The sequence below is a fragment of the Grus americana genome, chromosome 23, assembly GCF_028858705.1.
Source record: "Grus americana isolate bGruAme1 chromosome 23, bGruAme1.mat, whole genome shotgun sequence".
NCBI lineage: Eukaryota > Metazoa > Chordata > Aves > Gruiformes > Gruidae > Grus > Grus americana.
In genome coordinates this window covers 4217895-4233026 of record NC_072874.1, presented here as the reverse complement: position 1 = coordinate 4233026, position 15132 = coordinate 4217895, and the positions used below count along the sequence as shown (strand labels likewise).

Genomic DNA, 15132 nt, shown 5'->3' with positions numbered 1-15132 from the left:
ACTCGTGACTGCTGATGCTCCTTCCACTCGAGCTATCCCGTCCCTATTTCACTATCCCGTATTGGACCTGGGCAGACCGAAGCCGTCGATCAGGTCGGTGAACCCCGGTGGCACCGGGCTCGCACCCCGGGCCGGGCCGGGAACTGCTCCCCGGGGACTCCTCCGGGCAGCCCCCGCCGGTGCTGGGGTATTTTCAGAGCTCAGCGTGTCGGGCACCGGGCGCCTTTGAAAATCTGGCGCTAGATGTCTCCAGCACCTGGAGATCGCGCACATGACTCTGTAATTGTGCACCCTGCGGAGTATCATTGTGTTTAGCCACACGTTAAAACAGCCGCTTCAGAGCGAGTTCCGATCGCTGGGGTGTGACTCCTCATTACAAAGCGCAGAATAACGCTTTTCAGCCAATTGCGCTTCCCCGGTGGGTGTCCCCCCCTTTCCATTTTTTTTTTTTTTTCTGTTTGATTTTCCCGACCCCGGAGCCGGCGGCACCGTGCCGCATCTGCCCTGCGCTCTCACTCGGGGCTGCTGAACTTCACTCCCCGAGCAGCCACAGAGGTCGCTTCTGAGCAGCACGAAACGGCTTTGCTTTTTTTTTTTTTTAATTTTATTTTATTATTTTACCACCCGCCCCCCTCCCCCCCCGTCCCCCCACCCCCGTCCCTCATGGCCGGAGTGGAAAAGCACGTTTAAATCCTGAACTCGGATTTCCCACGTGGTGTCTCGTTGAGCTGCTGTCACGGCCACGCTGCGCACTCCCTTTGCACAGGGCGAAGGCGCTTCTCTCCTGCCTGCGCTGAGAACGCAGAAGGTGATTAACATTTTTAATCAAGCGGTATTTTCAGGAGAGCACACTAAAACCCAAACTTGTGCGAAAAGCTAGTTCTCGCCATCAGCAGGCTCTTGCTTTTTGAATCCACCACCGAGTGTACGAATAAGGAGGGGATTAAACTTCCACTCCACCTTCTATGGGTGACTGTTTAAGTGATCGATGTTTGTCAGCAATTCGAGGGTTAATTCAGACAAGTTTATAGTGTTTGGCGTTCTGAGTCTGTATAGATGCAAAGAGCCTGTGTGGTTTTGGAGTGAAGAATTAGCAGCGCGTACTGGGAGACAAAAGCAATTGTTTATGTGAATATAGGATATATTAGATACATGTATAAGCATTACAGCTGGGGTGTGTGCGTGTGTTTTAGTTGTCTTTTCACCCCATTCAGAGATGATGGTCATAACGCGTGGTGTTTCAACACTTACTGGGGAGAAAGGGAAACGGAGGGTAGGCGGGGGAGTACCCAAAGTTGCATCTGGTGTTCAGATATCCCTGTAATTTCTAAGGGAAGATGTCCCCTACCTTTAGTTATTTAAACAGACCTAGAGCATGCCTCATCTTCAAGGCCTTTTTCCTGATGTCTCTAGGAGGCACCCTTCATCGAGCAAGGAGATAAAATCTTGGCAAAAAGAGCACCGAAGGATGTAAACCCCTCGGAAAATTCCACTTCCTGCACAGCAATGCCTGTCCTTGGGTCTCTCACTCATTCCCAGGCACTTAACAAGGGATTTCTGCCTGAGGCTACCACACCAACTTTCTAAATAAATGCCGTGCTGCAGAGAATACCCGAGCTCGCTGCTTTGGCAGTTAATCTCAGCTCAGCACGCTCTCTCTCTCCTCTCTTCCTACTTCCCTCCATTTTATTTCTCCGCCGGTTTTTTCTCTTCAGCAGACTCCAACTCTCTCTCCTGCTGAACTTGCCGGGAACAAAAGGCTCCGTTCCAGATCCAGCCCGCAGTTGCCGTGAGAAACTTCCTTGCAAGCGCTGTCTGTCGCTCTGCTCTCCCTCCCTCGCTCGCTCCCTCCCTGCCTCGGTAAAATGGCAGTGCAAGAGCTTTATGAAAAGGGTGAAAAAACCTTCTTTCTCAGCTCCTGCCTCTCCCGCAGCAACCCCCCCACCACCCCAATCGTGACGCCTGAACTCAAACTTCTCTAAAAATACACTTTAGGAGGGCAGAATTTCACGGGAGTGAATATTTTTTTTTTTTTTTTTGTACACTCCCCTGAAAAGAGCAGCTCAGGGTGGGAGAAACACAGAGGGACAGCTCGCCGGGCGCCGCTGCCTTTCTCCACGCAGGAGAACCCGCTGCTGATTTTACCTCCCTGCACGGCATTGCCACTTCCCAAGTACTTGAAACAGAATAATAGTTTTGATTCAGTGGGAAAATCCAGGCCCAGAGTTGAGGTCTTTCTCTTTTCGCAGCTTTAAAAGCCTTTTTTTTTTTTTTTTAACTCTTCCGAGTGGGGTTTGCAGTGTAACGCGGTTGCTCTGCGAGCCCACCCGACAGGTCCCAAATCTGGTGGGATTCAGTGGGAAATTAGACCGTTGGCTCCTGATCCAGTGCAGGGGTTTTTAGAAACTCCGGTCCGCGTTTTGTTTGATTTTTTTTTTTTTTAAGTAGATTTACTCTTCCTTCTCCGAGCGCTCAGCACCACAGAGCTGGTGTCTGAGGGCGGCGGTGGAGTCCGGTGTGCATCCCCGCGTGTATAAAATAAATGCGATTTGCTCTTTCCCCGCACTTTATTCTTGTTTTCCTCCCTGAGTTGCCCCCTTTCCAAACACCTCTCAATTCTCTCTGGAATTATTCAATTCCAGCTCCAGCCTTTTTTTCTTTATTATTTTTATTTTTCCCCTTCCCCACTGATGGCTGAGACCTGCTCTCTTCGATTAGCCCCGAATCCGCACACGTGCCCCAAAACTTGCTTCTGTTCCACTTTTACCACTCCGGGGATGGTTTAGGTGGAAGATGGCGGAGGCCGTGGGGCAGCGGCCGTGGGGTAGCGAACTCCCGTGACACCGGCCCCGGCTACCCCGAGCCCGCCGCTGCCTCCCCGTGGGGCGTCGCGCAGGATGCGGGGCGGGCTCCGCTCCGCGTCCCTTCCTCTCCGCAAACTCCGCTTCGCCTTTTACTCCTCCTAGCGAGGGCTGCTAAAATAAATGCGTTTCCTTGAGTCAGGCCGAGTCCACTTTCCTCTCTTAATATGCATCCAAAGTTTTGCAGCTCTCTGTCAAGTGTAACCACCAGGCTCTAGCGGGGCGGTTGAAGAAGGGGCTCGTCCCCTTCCCCGTGTAACCTTTGGTGCTCAGCAGCAAAATCCCGTGTACAATCCACTCCTGCCTTTGAGCTGTGCTACTGCGTTCAGCAAAGTGACAGAGTTACCTTCTGAAACTCCACTTCAGCTGGCAGTGTAGAGCTCTCTGCTGCCTGCCCCTGTGCCATTGTGTCAGCGCTGGAGAGGCAGATTATACAATATCTTGACATTTTATTTTTTTTTTAAGAGGATAAATAAGCATTGTCTGGCACAATACCCAGCACATTAGCCACTCGCAGCAAACAAATAATTCAAATAATATTAATCTTAGTGGTTATGAAGCTGCAAGGAGAGCGCTTAACCTAGGTATGACAGTGGCTAAAATACTGGAAGGAATGGCCTGGGCAAATATAAGCATATTTACAGGAAATGTAATTTTCTTTAGCAAAACTACTCTCAGATAAGCTGAGGTAGGGTAGATAACCTTCCCTTACTCCATTCCATATTTTGCAGCATGCTCCATGAATTATAATAGATGGGTCTCTTGTTCTTGGGTCCAGTCTGCATATCTCAGCATACTGTGCCTTTCAGTAAAATGGAAGAGCATCCTTCCTCACCCAACTATATTAATCCCTTCTCAGCTCATTTCATTCTAGCTTAGTTATGCTAGTTAATACTTTATTACAGAAACTCTACCCAATTCCTGAAGTCATAATCCAGTCCACGTTTGTAGCAAGTTGAAAGGCTGGGGATAATGATAACTTCTGTGTGTGCAAGCGTGAGGGAGCGCGGCTGACTTTAGTCCGGTTTCCATGTCAACGATTCAGTCCATATTTGCCATCACACAGTTGGCAGAGCCTTTTTTTTTTTTTTTCCTGGGGGGGGGAAGACACCACTCCTGTTTCTAGTACTCTAATCTAGACCAGGTTTCCTAAACTGCCTTAGTGTTGGGTTAAATGGCATGGCCACCTTCATGAAGGAGACTTCCACTCAGGAGCAGCCAGCCTAGTGGTGGTGGCCTGCAGTGCCATGTGAGAGCGCAGAGCTGGTTCCCCAGCCTATCTGAGCAGCCAGGGGCTGAGCCTGTTGTGGAGGAAAGCATGCTCAGCACTTAGGGAGATGGGGAAGAGAGGACTGCTGCTGCGTGCTACTTAGCAGGGATCACTCAGGCCAAGAAAAGAGTGTCAGTGCGTTGCAATGAAAAGTCTCGTCCGGTTCTGCAGAGCCGGAAAGATGGTAGTTACAACACGGGGTGACGTGACTCGCAGGAGGATTTTCAGCTATGAGATGGAAATGTTAAGAACTGTACTGTCATCTGCTTCCCAAACCCCATAGCTGGAATTTCATCGAATGCCTTAGTATTTAGTAAAGTACCAGGGCCTCATTGATGAGGCATATTCCAAAATCTGCTTCAGCTTTCACAAACATTTGGTAAAGTGAGTGTCTCCTTATTGTGTGGGTGGCTGGGGAATCCAGTCTGCTTTTCACATTACAATCAACACCAGGTTTCGTAGTCTGCCATAGCGCTCTTTGAAGAAGATTCCAAAAGACTGACACACATGGAGAGGTTGCGAGCATGAGGTCTTTATCTGGACACACCTGAGCTGAAACCTAAACCTAAGCTCCTGAACTGTAGTCATTAAACTTTTGGTGGTGCTCAGTTGGATGGTGAGGCTTTGCTTCCTGAAGTAGACTGTAGCTTTGGAGTTGGGAGATGGCTGCTCAAGACAGTTCTGGGATTAAATGGCAGAATTCTCTGCAGTTTAGTTTATTTTATAAGTTTAGCATAAATTAAACATCTGAAGAGTATTTTGGTGTTGTGGCGCACTATAGCCCACCATAAACATTAATAAAGCCACTGGGCCTCACTCGTGAGAGTCTAGCCTGATGTGTTGGAGGAGTTTTTCCCTCTGCTGCTTTGTCTTTCTAGACCCAGGGTTTGATCAAATAACAGAGGCTCCTCTGAAGAGAGCACATAGACCAACTTTTTGTTCTAGCGTGTTCTACAGTTTTCAAACTCTTCTAAAGAAGAGTATCTTGGTGGTTTTGCTGCTCTGTGGTCCACACAGATATGAGTAAAGCTGCAGAGCCTCCTGTGTGAGATCCTAGCACCGCACTGGGGCTCCAACCTTCATGAAGGCCTTTGAGTACTATCACAATACCACTGGCACCATTTATTATCCTTTTCTTACTAGTAGTTTATTTACAGCTGTGGAGAAAGACCGACTGACCAATTTGCTGAGATGGAATCTGCTCCGTGTTGCACAGCCGACTGTAAAGACTGTAAAATGGCAAAGCTGTCTTTGTTCAGGAGCCTGCGGGGCAGTTTATTGCTCTGGAATACATTTAAAATTTTGCTATTTATTGCCCTGTCCCGCCTCCCCTCCCACTTTCCAGCTTTGGAATAAAGCCCTTTGTTCCACCACCTGCATTCTAGATGATAAATATTTTATAGTATAAGTTTTATAATGAGGGTGAGGGTTGAGTTGACAGCAGTAGACACCGAAATCTTCAATTCATCCAGAACAGGCATACAGCGCTGGCAGCAATTCAGTCCTTCTACACATTGCCTTGCCTCTTGCTCTGGACTCAAGTTTCCCCACTGTCATCAGTGTCATTAAAATGGGATTTTTCATGGTGTGTCCCGTTAATTGTTAGACTCGGGCTGAGCCCTGTGGTTTTTTCACTGTACAGCTGGTCATCGGGGTTACCTCTGCCCTGTTCTTTGTTTTGAGGTGATGTTCTAAAATGGTAGCCTCAGACCTCAGAAGCATCTTTTGAGTCTCCACCCCTTGTTTTCTGATGTTTTCTCTCTCCTTAAAGTCGTATTTACTTAAACTTCACTTTCCCAAACATTCCCATATTCCAGAGGAGACACCTGCCCAGATTCAGTACATGGGACCCAGATGGAAACCGTACCATGACTGCCATTTTTACTAGGCAACTGTGTCCTAATTTCGGAGAGCTTGGTTTTTATAATCCAAATAACTCATCTTTTTGTATTTCCCACACTCTGCTGCAGACCCATACCATGTGAAGTAACACACACAGCTACAGAACCTGCTGGCATAGGACAGGCCATGTCTGGGACGGAGTTCCACCTACGTTTCTGTCCTCCCTCCTCCTGCTCAGGGAAAGGCTGCGGGGATGGAGGAGGTGGGAATCTGGGTCTGAAATGGTTGCAGAAGAGCATGGCCCAATTCTCAGTTCACCTCTTGACAGTTGGGGAGCTTCAGCACCGCGTTACCCTTTGCGATTGCCGGAGCATCCCGTCCCATTGCTCAAACGTGTTGTGTCTAGACACGTTCGGGTGGTTTTGGTTCTCCCCATCCAGCCGCCCCGAGGGAGCTCCTGGTTCAGTGCCCACTGCCGTCACTTTGGCAGGAGCAGGAACCGGACTTTCTTGGATGTCCGTGTCTGCAGTTGTAGTTCTGGCGTGCCGCCAATGCCTTTTCCAGAGGGACACAACCAGCGGAGAGGAAATGACAACCGCTAACAGTTTGCAAAGGCTAACTCTAAATGGAATTTCTAGGGACAAAGAAGAGGAGCTTCGTTAGCCTACGGGCCATTTCCCCGCTGAAAGCCCAGAGCCGCTGGCCGGTAACGCGGCCCCGCGCCCCTGCCGCTCTCCCGGAGGACTCCCCGCTGGAGGACGTCGCCTCGCTGCCCTGGGAAGTGCCCCGGCAAGGTAAGGGAGGCCACCCCCTGAGCGGGGCCGGGCCGCTGCTTCCCCCTGCCCCAGCGCCGCCGGCTCCCCCGCCGTTCGCTCGGGTTCCTGGCCCCGGCCCGCTGCCCCCCGCGCTCGGCGGCCGGGCTCGGCTCCGCGGATCCGCTGCGGGTTTTGCGTGCGGCAGCCTCCGCCGCGCCGAGCCGCCAGCGGCCGGGGCCGGCCCGCTCCTCCTTTGTGACGGGGGGGAGGCTCCCGTCCGGGCCGCGCTCCGCTCCGCTCCGGGTTTGGCAGGCGGCCGCGGCGCTGGGTAAAATGGCAGTGCTGAGCCTCGTGTCGGAGTGAGCCCCACTCGGCGGACCAGAGTCGGAGCTGCCGCGCGGCTCGCCCAGCCCGGCCCCGCCGCCGCTCGGCCCGGCTCCGGGGACGGCGCCCGCCCGCCCGCCGTGTCCCCCCTCCCTCCCTCCCGCCTCTCCCGCACCGGGAGCCCCGTCCCGGGTCCCCCCCTCCTCCTCCTTCCCCCCCACTCCCTCCTCCTCCCCTTTCTCCGCCGGCTGCAACCGAGGAGGTACAGCGGGGCCAGGCCCCGGGAAGCCCAGCCCAGCGGAGCCCTCCCCGCCTCGCCAACCAGGCCGGGGGGGAATGAGCCCCCGCTGCCCTGAAGAGCCCGCCGCCGCCTGAGCGGGGAGCAGCAGAGCAGCGAGGCCTCACGCCGGCCGGCCAGGCAGGGAGCAGCTCGGGGGGACCGGTCCGGGGGGGGGTGGCTGGGTGGGGAGGGGGGGGATCATGGCTGCTCAGGTCGCCCCCGCCGCCGCCAGCAGCCTGGGCGCCCCGGCTCCATCCGAGCTGAAGAAAGCGGAGGCGCAGCAGCGGGATTGTCCCCCGGAGGAGGCGGGGGGTGAGGCGGCGGCGGAGCGCGGCGGCGGCGGCGAGAAGCAGGCGGAGAGCGAGGGCCCCACGGGGAAGGAGCTGCAGGACGGGGCCGAGAGCAACGGAGGGGGCGCAGGGGCCGAGTCCGACCTGAAGAGCTCGAACGGGAACCCGGGCCCCAGGCCCGCCGCTGCCGCCGCCACCCTGAACAATAACCTCCCGGAGCCGCCCGGTGGCGGCGGCAGCAGCGACGGGGTGGGGGCGCCGCAGCAGCAGCAGCCGCCGCAGCAGCCTCCCCCTTCCCACCCGGCCGCCTTGCCCCCGCCAGCCTACGGCTTCGGGCAGCCCTACGGCCGGGGCGCCCAGGCTGCTGCCGCCGCCGCCGCCGCTGCGGCCGCCGCCGCTGCCTTCCACCAACATGGCGGACAACAAAGCCCTGGCATGGCAGCGCTGCAGAGCGGGGGCCTGGAGCAGTCCTACCCGGGGCCGGCGGGAGCCCCCGCGGGGCCGCCCCCTCCCCAGAACTCGCACGGCGGCGCCGAGCACGGCTTCCCCAACCACCAGTACAACTCCTACTATGCGGCCGGGGCCGGGCGCAGCGCCGGCTCCTACCCGCCTCCCCCCCAGGCCTACGCCCTGAGCTCCCCCCGGGGCAGCGCGCAGAGCTCCGCTCCGGTGGCCGCCGGCGCCAAGTCCCCCGCCGCCGCCGCCTTCCAGCAGCAGCGCTTCGGGGTCATGGGGCCCTCGGCCGCCGGCGGCGCAGGAGGAGGGGGCGCCACCCCGCAGCCCACGGCTACCCCCACCCTCAACCAGCTCCTCACCTCCCCCAGCTCCGCCCGCGGCTACCAGGGGTACCCCGGGGGCGACTATAGCGGCGGGCCGCAGGACGGAGGAGCCGCCGCCAAGGGCCCGGCCGCAGCGGAGATGGTCTCGCAGTACGGCGGGGGCAACAGCCAGGGCTGGGCTGCGGCGTCCGGCGGGGCCCCGCCGAGGAGCCACCACGCGCCCATGAGCCCCGGGAGCAGCGGCGGCGGAGGACAGTCCCTCGGCAGGAGCCAGCAGGTAACGGCGGGGCCGCGTGGGGCGGGCGGCCGGCGCGCTGAGGGGGGGGACGACGGGACCGGACCGGGACGGGACTGGGACGGGCCGGGGGCAGCGGGGAGCGAGGGGCCCGGGGTGGGGGGACGGCGCCTCTCCCGCGGGTTCCCCCCGCCAGGCCGGCGCTGCCGGGGAGCTGCCATTGTCTGTGCCTGCTCGCTCGCTCTAAAATGGCTGCCTCGCCGCCTTCCCTTCCTCCCTCCCCAGCCTTTGTGCGGGGCTCCCGGCGAGCGGCCGTTGTCCTCCCCGCGGTCCCGGCCCGCTCCGGCGGGGGAGCAGGTCGGCCGCCCCCGGCGGAGGGCGGCGAGGGGCAGCCGAGGCCGGGCGCGGGGGGCCAGGGCTGCGGACGGGCCCGCCCGGGCCAACGCGTGGCCCCGGCAGCGCCGCCGCCATCCGCGTCGCCGCCCCGGCCCCGCCGCCCGGCTCCTCTCGGCGGCCCCGCCGGCCCCCGCCCCGGGGGGCCCGCACCCCTCGGCGGGGACCGGCGAGGTCCGCCCGGGCGGCCGCGGCTCGGCCGGACCGGTCGGGGCCATCTTCCCCGTCGGGCGGCCCGTTGGGCCGTTGGCCGGGACCTGTGGCTGCGAGCGCTGGTAAACAGCTCGGCGATGGGAGCAGTAAGTGCAGATCGCTTTGGTTTGGGATTTGAATTATGGAGGTAAAATCCTTCTGTCAAAGCCAGGAGACAGTTGGTCTTAGGTTGACATCCTATCTGTGATCTGATTGGCTCCCCATCTCCTGCTCTTGGCCATTTATAATTGCCTCTGATGTAATGGTACAACAATCCTGATGAGCTCATAAACTTTTACACTCGGCTTTTCTGCCAGCCCCGGACCCACGGCAGCCCTGACGCTTCGCTCGCTGCCTCCTCGTCCCCTTCTCGCCGGAACCGGCCGTGACCTTGAGGCGGTTGGGTGGCAGCCCCGCATCGGCGGGAGCGGAGCCCCAGACAGCCTGCCCTTGTTGCATTGTGCCTGAAACAAAAGAGGAGGCGATGGCATTTTGTTTGTACCTTGGGTTTATTTTGCTTGTGATGTTTTATGCAGCCTGGAATAGAGTCTGTGTTGTCGGAACAGTGGCAGGGCTGCTCTGCACAATGGGCTTGCTGTTTATTTTGGTTATGCGATTTTTTTTTCCCTTTGGTATAAATGATTTCTTTGATGGATCTGAGGATGCATTTGTTCCTGGCTAATTTTGGCCCTTTTCGAAACTGGGGCTGTTTGGATTCTTTATTAGATGGAGAATGTGGGGGGTTTCTGGGGTACGTTACAGCCTGAAGAAGAAGAAGAAGAAAAAAAAAAAAGCCAAACAACCAAACAACAAAACAATCAAAGCCAAACTTGTGGCTGAAGCACCGAAAATGGTGAATTATCAATTTACGTTCAATAGGGCTTTAATATAGGACAAGCCTGAGCCTCTAGCTGTGTGTCTTAGGGCACATTTTGACTTGTTTTGAGTAAGCACTGGTGTGTCTCCTTCCCCCCATAAATAAAGGGATTTATTACAGACCTTCAGATGCTGATTGTGGTCAGGTTCAACAGTGTCACAACTCTTTGCTTTTCGGAGGAGTGAAAATAGGAAAAATGAGCCTGAGAATTCTGTTTATTGTTGTATGTGTAGAATTACCTGTTTGCTGAAAATATGGATGCAGAGCAGAAAGCAGTACAGCGTACGCATCAGACATTTTAGATACAGGGAAAAGAGGTGCTGGTATCTAATATCTGGAAACCTTGATTAAAACCACGTTACTTTCTGTGTTTAGACGTGCATCTCCGAGGCCTGTCGTGGCCTCGCGCGGGACTGACAGACTTCCCTTTTCATTCGTGTACTTTGCTCTAACTTCAGGCCCTGGGTCAGAGCCATTTGATACGGCGTAGTGTGACATGCAGCCTCCAGAGTTTCCCTTCTCGCTCAGTGCTTCTCTCGTGTCGATCTGAAAACCGCTTAATTTTTGTTCCTTGATTACCGAAGGCAATGTCTCCTTCAGCGTCTTGAATTACTTAATTGTCTTTTCTGTCGGATTGAAATAGTGCTCTCTAAGAGAGTGGATCTTATCTCTGCTGTGGTCATCAAACTGTCCAACGGTAACTGGCAGTGAGTATTCGATGATCCTCAGTGAAGATTTCAGCTCCACAGGAATATGTTCGTATATAACTGCGATGTGTCCGGACAAATGTCACGGATTTTGCTTAAATATGGTGTCAGATTGAACTTTTCAAGCAGGTATTTTACTACAGCACGTATCTGACAAAAGTGTACTGCTGTCAGTATTCTGATACAAATTTGTAAAAGAAGCTTATTTTGTCTTGGAAAATGAATTTAACTTGATTCCACAAGCTACTGATGTATAGCGTGTTAATGATATTTGAGTATCTAGTCCCATCAACTGTGATTACTAACGAATAGTTGTTCTGAGAATTAGTTGAAGTTTAGGTAGTACAAATAGTGTATATAAAAAAGAAACCACCAGCCTCTCCCATCCCGAAAACCAAACATCCCCCCCCCAATCCTTTTTGTGCCAAGGATTATTTGACTCCAACTGACAATTCCTTTTTTTTTTCCCTGCTGGAAAAAAGAAAAGAACAGACTTATCTAGCATGATGAAAAAAGCTTCCACATGTCATCTGCGCTGCCCACAAGAAATGGTTGATTAATAATAATACTCCAGTCCTAGATAACAACGTCTTTTAGCTGTGTATTCCATTAAATTCCTTAGATTGGGAGAATTTAAAGCTGTGTCTTTTCTTTGTCTTGTACAGTGATGAACAGTGGGTACTTGCCACTTAACTTCTGAGAAACTCTGGGAGAGTGAGAGGAGAATGTAATTCATCTGACCAAACACTAGAAAGAGAACCATCTCTTGGTGCAGGCTTGGAGAAGATGATGTGGGAAGAGTGCGGGGTTCCTCTGCTCGGGAATCCTTAGGATAATAAACCTGAGGTTTTGGGGACGGGAAGCAGGATGATGCAGGGAAAGAGAAGTGCCTTTAATTCTTGGTATTTCTCAGGATTTATGAATGATGCTGTAAGGAGAATTTCATCACATGCTCATCATGAAAGGCAAAGTGGTTTCTGGCATTTGGGTGGAATATTTCTTTCAATAAAATCAGAGTACGGTCACTTGCAGAGAGGTAGACTCGGATCTGTGGCCCTCATGGACACGCGTGCTCGCTGGCTGGCCCCAGGAAGGTGGTGCAGAGAGATGTGAAGGCAGACGTGCTCTGCGCTTGTGGTGGCCGCGATAGACGGCTTTGCTTTTTTGTCTGATTAACTTTATAGCTGGGAAACGTGGAGTAGGATCAAGAGATCAGAATGGCTGTTTTACAGTGTGTGGGATGAGAAATCGGTGGTTTTCTGTGGGAATGACTTGTAAGAAACCAGGCCAGGGATCTCTTTCAGTTTTTCCAGCTCTACCATGTGTTTGTTTCCATCCCCCTTCCTCTCAGAGTGTGTAGCACTTTTGAATAATATGCTGGCTTCCCCAGTGTCTTGGGACTTAAAGGAAACTGCTTAAGAGAAAGGACTTCCCTCCCTTTTGTAGATGGGCATTTCTCGTGGTACACGCTTTCGCTACAACAAACAACGTCTCCTGTAACGGGAGATGTCTTTGGATCGCATTAAACATTGACGTCTTGGATAACCTCCCCATAGGTGCACTGACATCTCTAGGCCTCTTAAAAGTTCGGTGAAGGCAGTTTAAAAATCGTATGTTAATAAAAAAATGCTTTCGGGCCTGTTGCCATACAATAGCTATTTTTTGTTGACTTAGATCTCAACTTTAGTAGCAAGTGAGGCATGAAAAATGTTGTTGAAAATATGTTTTTTAAAGTAAATTGGCACCAAATGGCTCTGTGCTGCCAATGAGCTGCGATATCTTGGAATCAGAAATTGAGACCTGGCTCCTGTTGGCTTGTGTTGCAGGGTTTTTCCTTGCTTAGCATTGTAATGTTAGGAGCCCTTGAATTGCTTGCAAGGTGTAGTACGCACCAGATCTTTCCAACAAAAAGGAGAGTGGTACATCTTCTTTTTCTGGGGTAGGGTTCACCTCCAAATGAGTTATTTTAGGCCTTCTCTGGTTTTAGAAAAAGTAGGAAAATTGTGCTAGTTGAATTTTGTTGTTAAAATCTAGTTGATTCTGGCGTGGACACTGAAGGTTTGCTGGCTTACCTTTTTGAATCATCTGTGCTAGTCTGATGTAAACAAGGGGTTGCCTGATTCTCTTAAAACCTCTTGTTTTCCGAAATACCATCTCCGTGATGCTCGGTTTTGAGGTGACTGATGTTTCCAGGCAGGATATGTGTAGGATACAGGACAGTAAACTTCAATTCTGGAGTCTCAGCTGGAGCTTTTTTTCCCTGCCCTTGTCACCACCAGTTTACTGGGAAACCTGGGACAAACTGCACGATTGTTCCGTAGTGTTTTTTGCCTTGGTGAAATGGGGTTAGCAAGGCTTGCCTTACCTGCCTTTTACAAAATATATATGAAATGCTCTATCAGTCCTTATTTATTGTCTGGGCTAGGGGAGGGTTTCTCCATATGGTGTCTCTTGTAATCATGTTGTTCATTGCAAGACAGAACTGTGATTTCTGAAAGGTTTTATATTTGACTTTCAGGCCTTTCTTTTTTTGGCTAGAATACTTAATAGTTTCCTAAAACTGTCTGTCCAGTTTAATTCCTTTTACCTGCTACAACTTCTGTTTCCTGAAGCGACTGCTCAACAAACAGGCAGAACCTCTTCCCTATTCTTAAATAAAACTCGAAACTGGGGTTGGGGGAAGCATGAGAATCGAATGTTCTGTTACATAGTTGTGTCTTACTGTTCTTGTAAGCTTGGTATGTTCATAATACTTTGGTTTTTTTCTGTTGTCTTATCATTTGAGGATGCTGGTCAATGAATACTACGTTACAGAAGTATGACACGAGACCCTATTAAGGGTCTTGCATGAAGACTGTATCGAAAAACCCAGCAGCTTTTCTTCAGAGAGAAACTAATGTCTAAAATTAGGCTAAATAGTGCAGCTGTTCGTTTTATCTGTTACCTCATGTGTGACTTTTCCACCATTTTTCTTCCTACTCTTTTCAAAGGAACACTACCAACTTGGAAATCCAGTTTTTACCCTATGAATCTGAACCTGTGATCTTGGTAATTAAAATATTAGAGGAGAAAGATGCCCTTTCCAGTTTTTATCCTGTGTATTTGAAATTCTTTGTCTAGTCAGTTGGATTTCTTTTTTGAATTGCAACTCCTGTATGATGGATTGCTCTGGGGAAAAGCTCATCAGCATGCCATTGCCCAATTCCTGCCAAGAATGTTTGAAACTCTCAAGTAGCAGCAGTAGCAAAGGAGAAACTGAAGGCAGGCAAGCGTAATTGCGGGGGGGGGAGGAAATGAAAAAGATAAGCTTGTCAGTATTTAGCATTGCTGTTACGGCTACTTGCTTTTTCTTCTGGAAGGGTCCTTAAACCATCAGCAAGGATGTAAAATCATATCTCCCCTTTTGTTCTGCTGGGGAAAAAAAAAAAAGTTAAGTGCTGCATAAGTTTTTCTGTCATGTGCTGATTTCAAGAAGTTCAACCTTTAATTTATCCGGAGGTTATGCATGTGCAGTAGTAAAACTATACTGGATGTCTGTTAGCCAAAGCCATAAATCTCCAGCTAGAAGTGAATTATCAAGTGGGATTGGAGGAAAAAAGCCGTTTTCTTTGGTGTGCTGGACCTAAACTGCCATGGGTTCTATCTGGGTCCGTGCTGTCCGTCTCTTCCTGGACGACGTGGGAGGAGTTGATGGCTTTTTGTTTTTCATTTTAGTGGCTGGAAAAGCAGAGAAGTTGGTCACCTGAAGAGAGACCATGTGTACTTTCTGCGGGCTCAGGAAGACCATGCTGTATTTATAAATTGATTCCAGTAAAATTCCAGTCATAAATTTAATGTCATCTCTGCTGTATTGAGTGTATGCTTATCATTCTTAAGGCTGAAATTCTGTAGAAACTAAGTTTCAGGCAGTCTTTTGTTTCGTCCTGGTACGTAGAGGAGGAACGCGAGGTCTTAAGTTCTTACGATGACTGTTTTTCAGCGGAAGCAGCTGAGATGCTGATGTGAGAACTTGCCAAGGTGAGGCACTAGGGCTGGGACAGGGCGGAGAGTGGAATAGAGGTCTTCTGAGTCTCATCCTGTGTCGTAAGTGTGAGACCATCTTTCCTCCCTAGTATATGGGTTTAACTGAATATATTGTTAAGACCCTTTTAATGGAGTTCTGTGCTTAAAGAAGCAGCACCCAAGCCTGCCCTCGGAGGCTCGTAGAACGAAAGAAGCAGGGCCGGAACAGGAGGAGCTGCTTCTCTCAGGACTGAGCTCATGTACATATTTTACCAGTTCCTGTAGTGTCTTAATCAGATGATAATATGTATTAACATATGGATGA

At 51.8% G+C, this 15132-nt stretch overlaps 1 protein-coding gene across 2 annotated transcripts in view; it reads left to right on the top strand.

The window, feature by feature from the left end:
• Positions 1–7404: 7404 nt before the first annotated feature.
• The window catches only part of ARID1A (AT-rich interaction domain 1A), a 60718-nt gene continuing 52990 nt past the window's right edge, over positions 7405–15132 (top strand). The window contains exons 1-2 of one of the 2 annotated variants that reach the window (XM_054802779.1): positions 7518–7544; positions 7983–8678. In XM_054802779.1, the coding sequence (XP_054658754.1) occupies positions 7533–7544; positions 7983–8678 (708 nt within the window). In that variant the 5' untranslated portion in view covers positions 7518–7532. Of the gene's footprint in view, positions 8679–15132 lie in introns of both variants that reach the window. The other variant, XM_054802777.1, reaches the window with a different exon arrangement.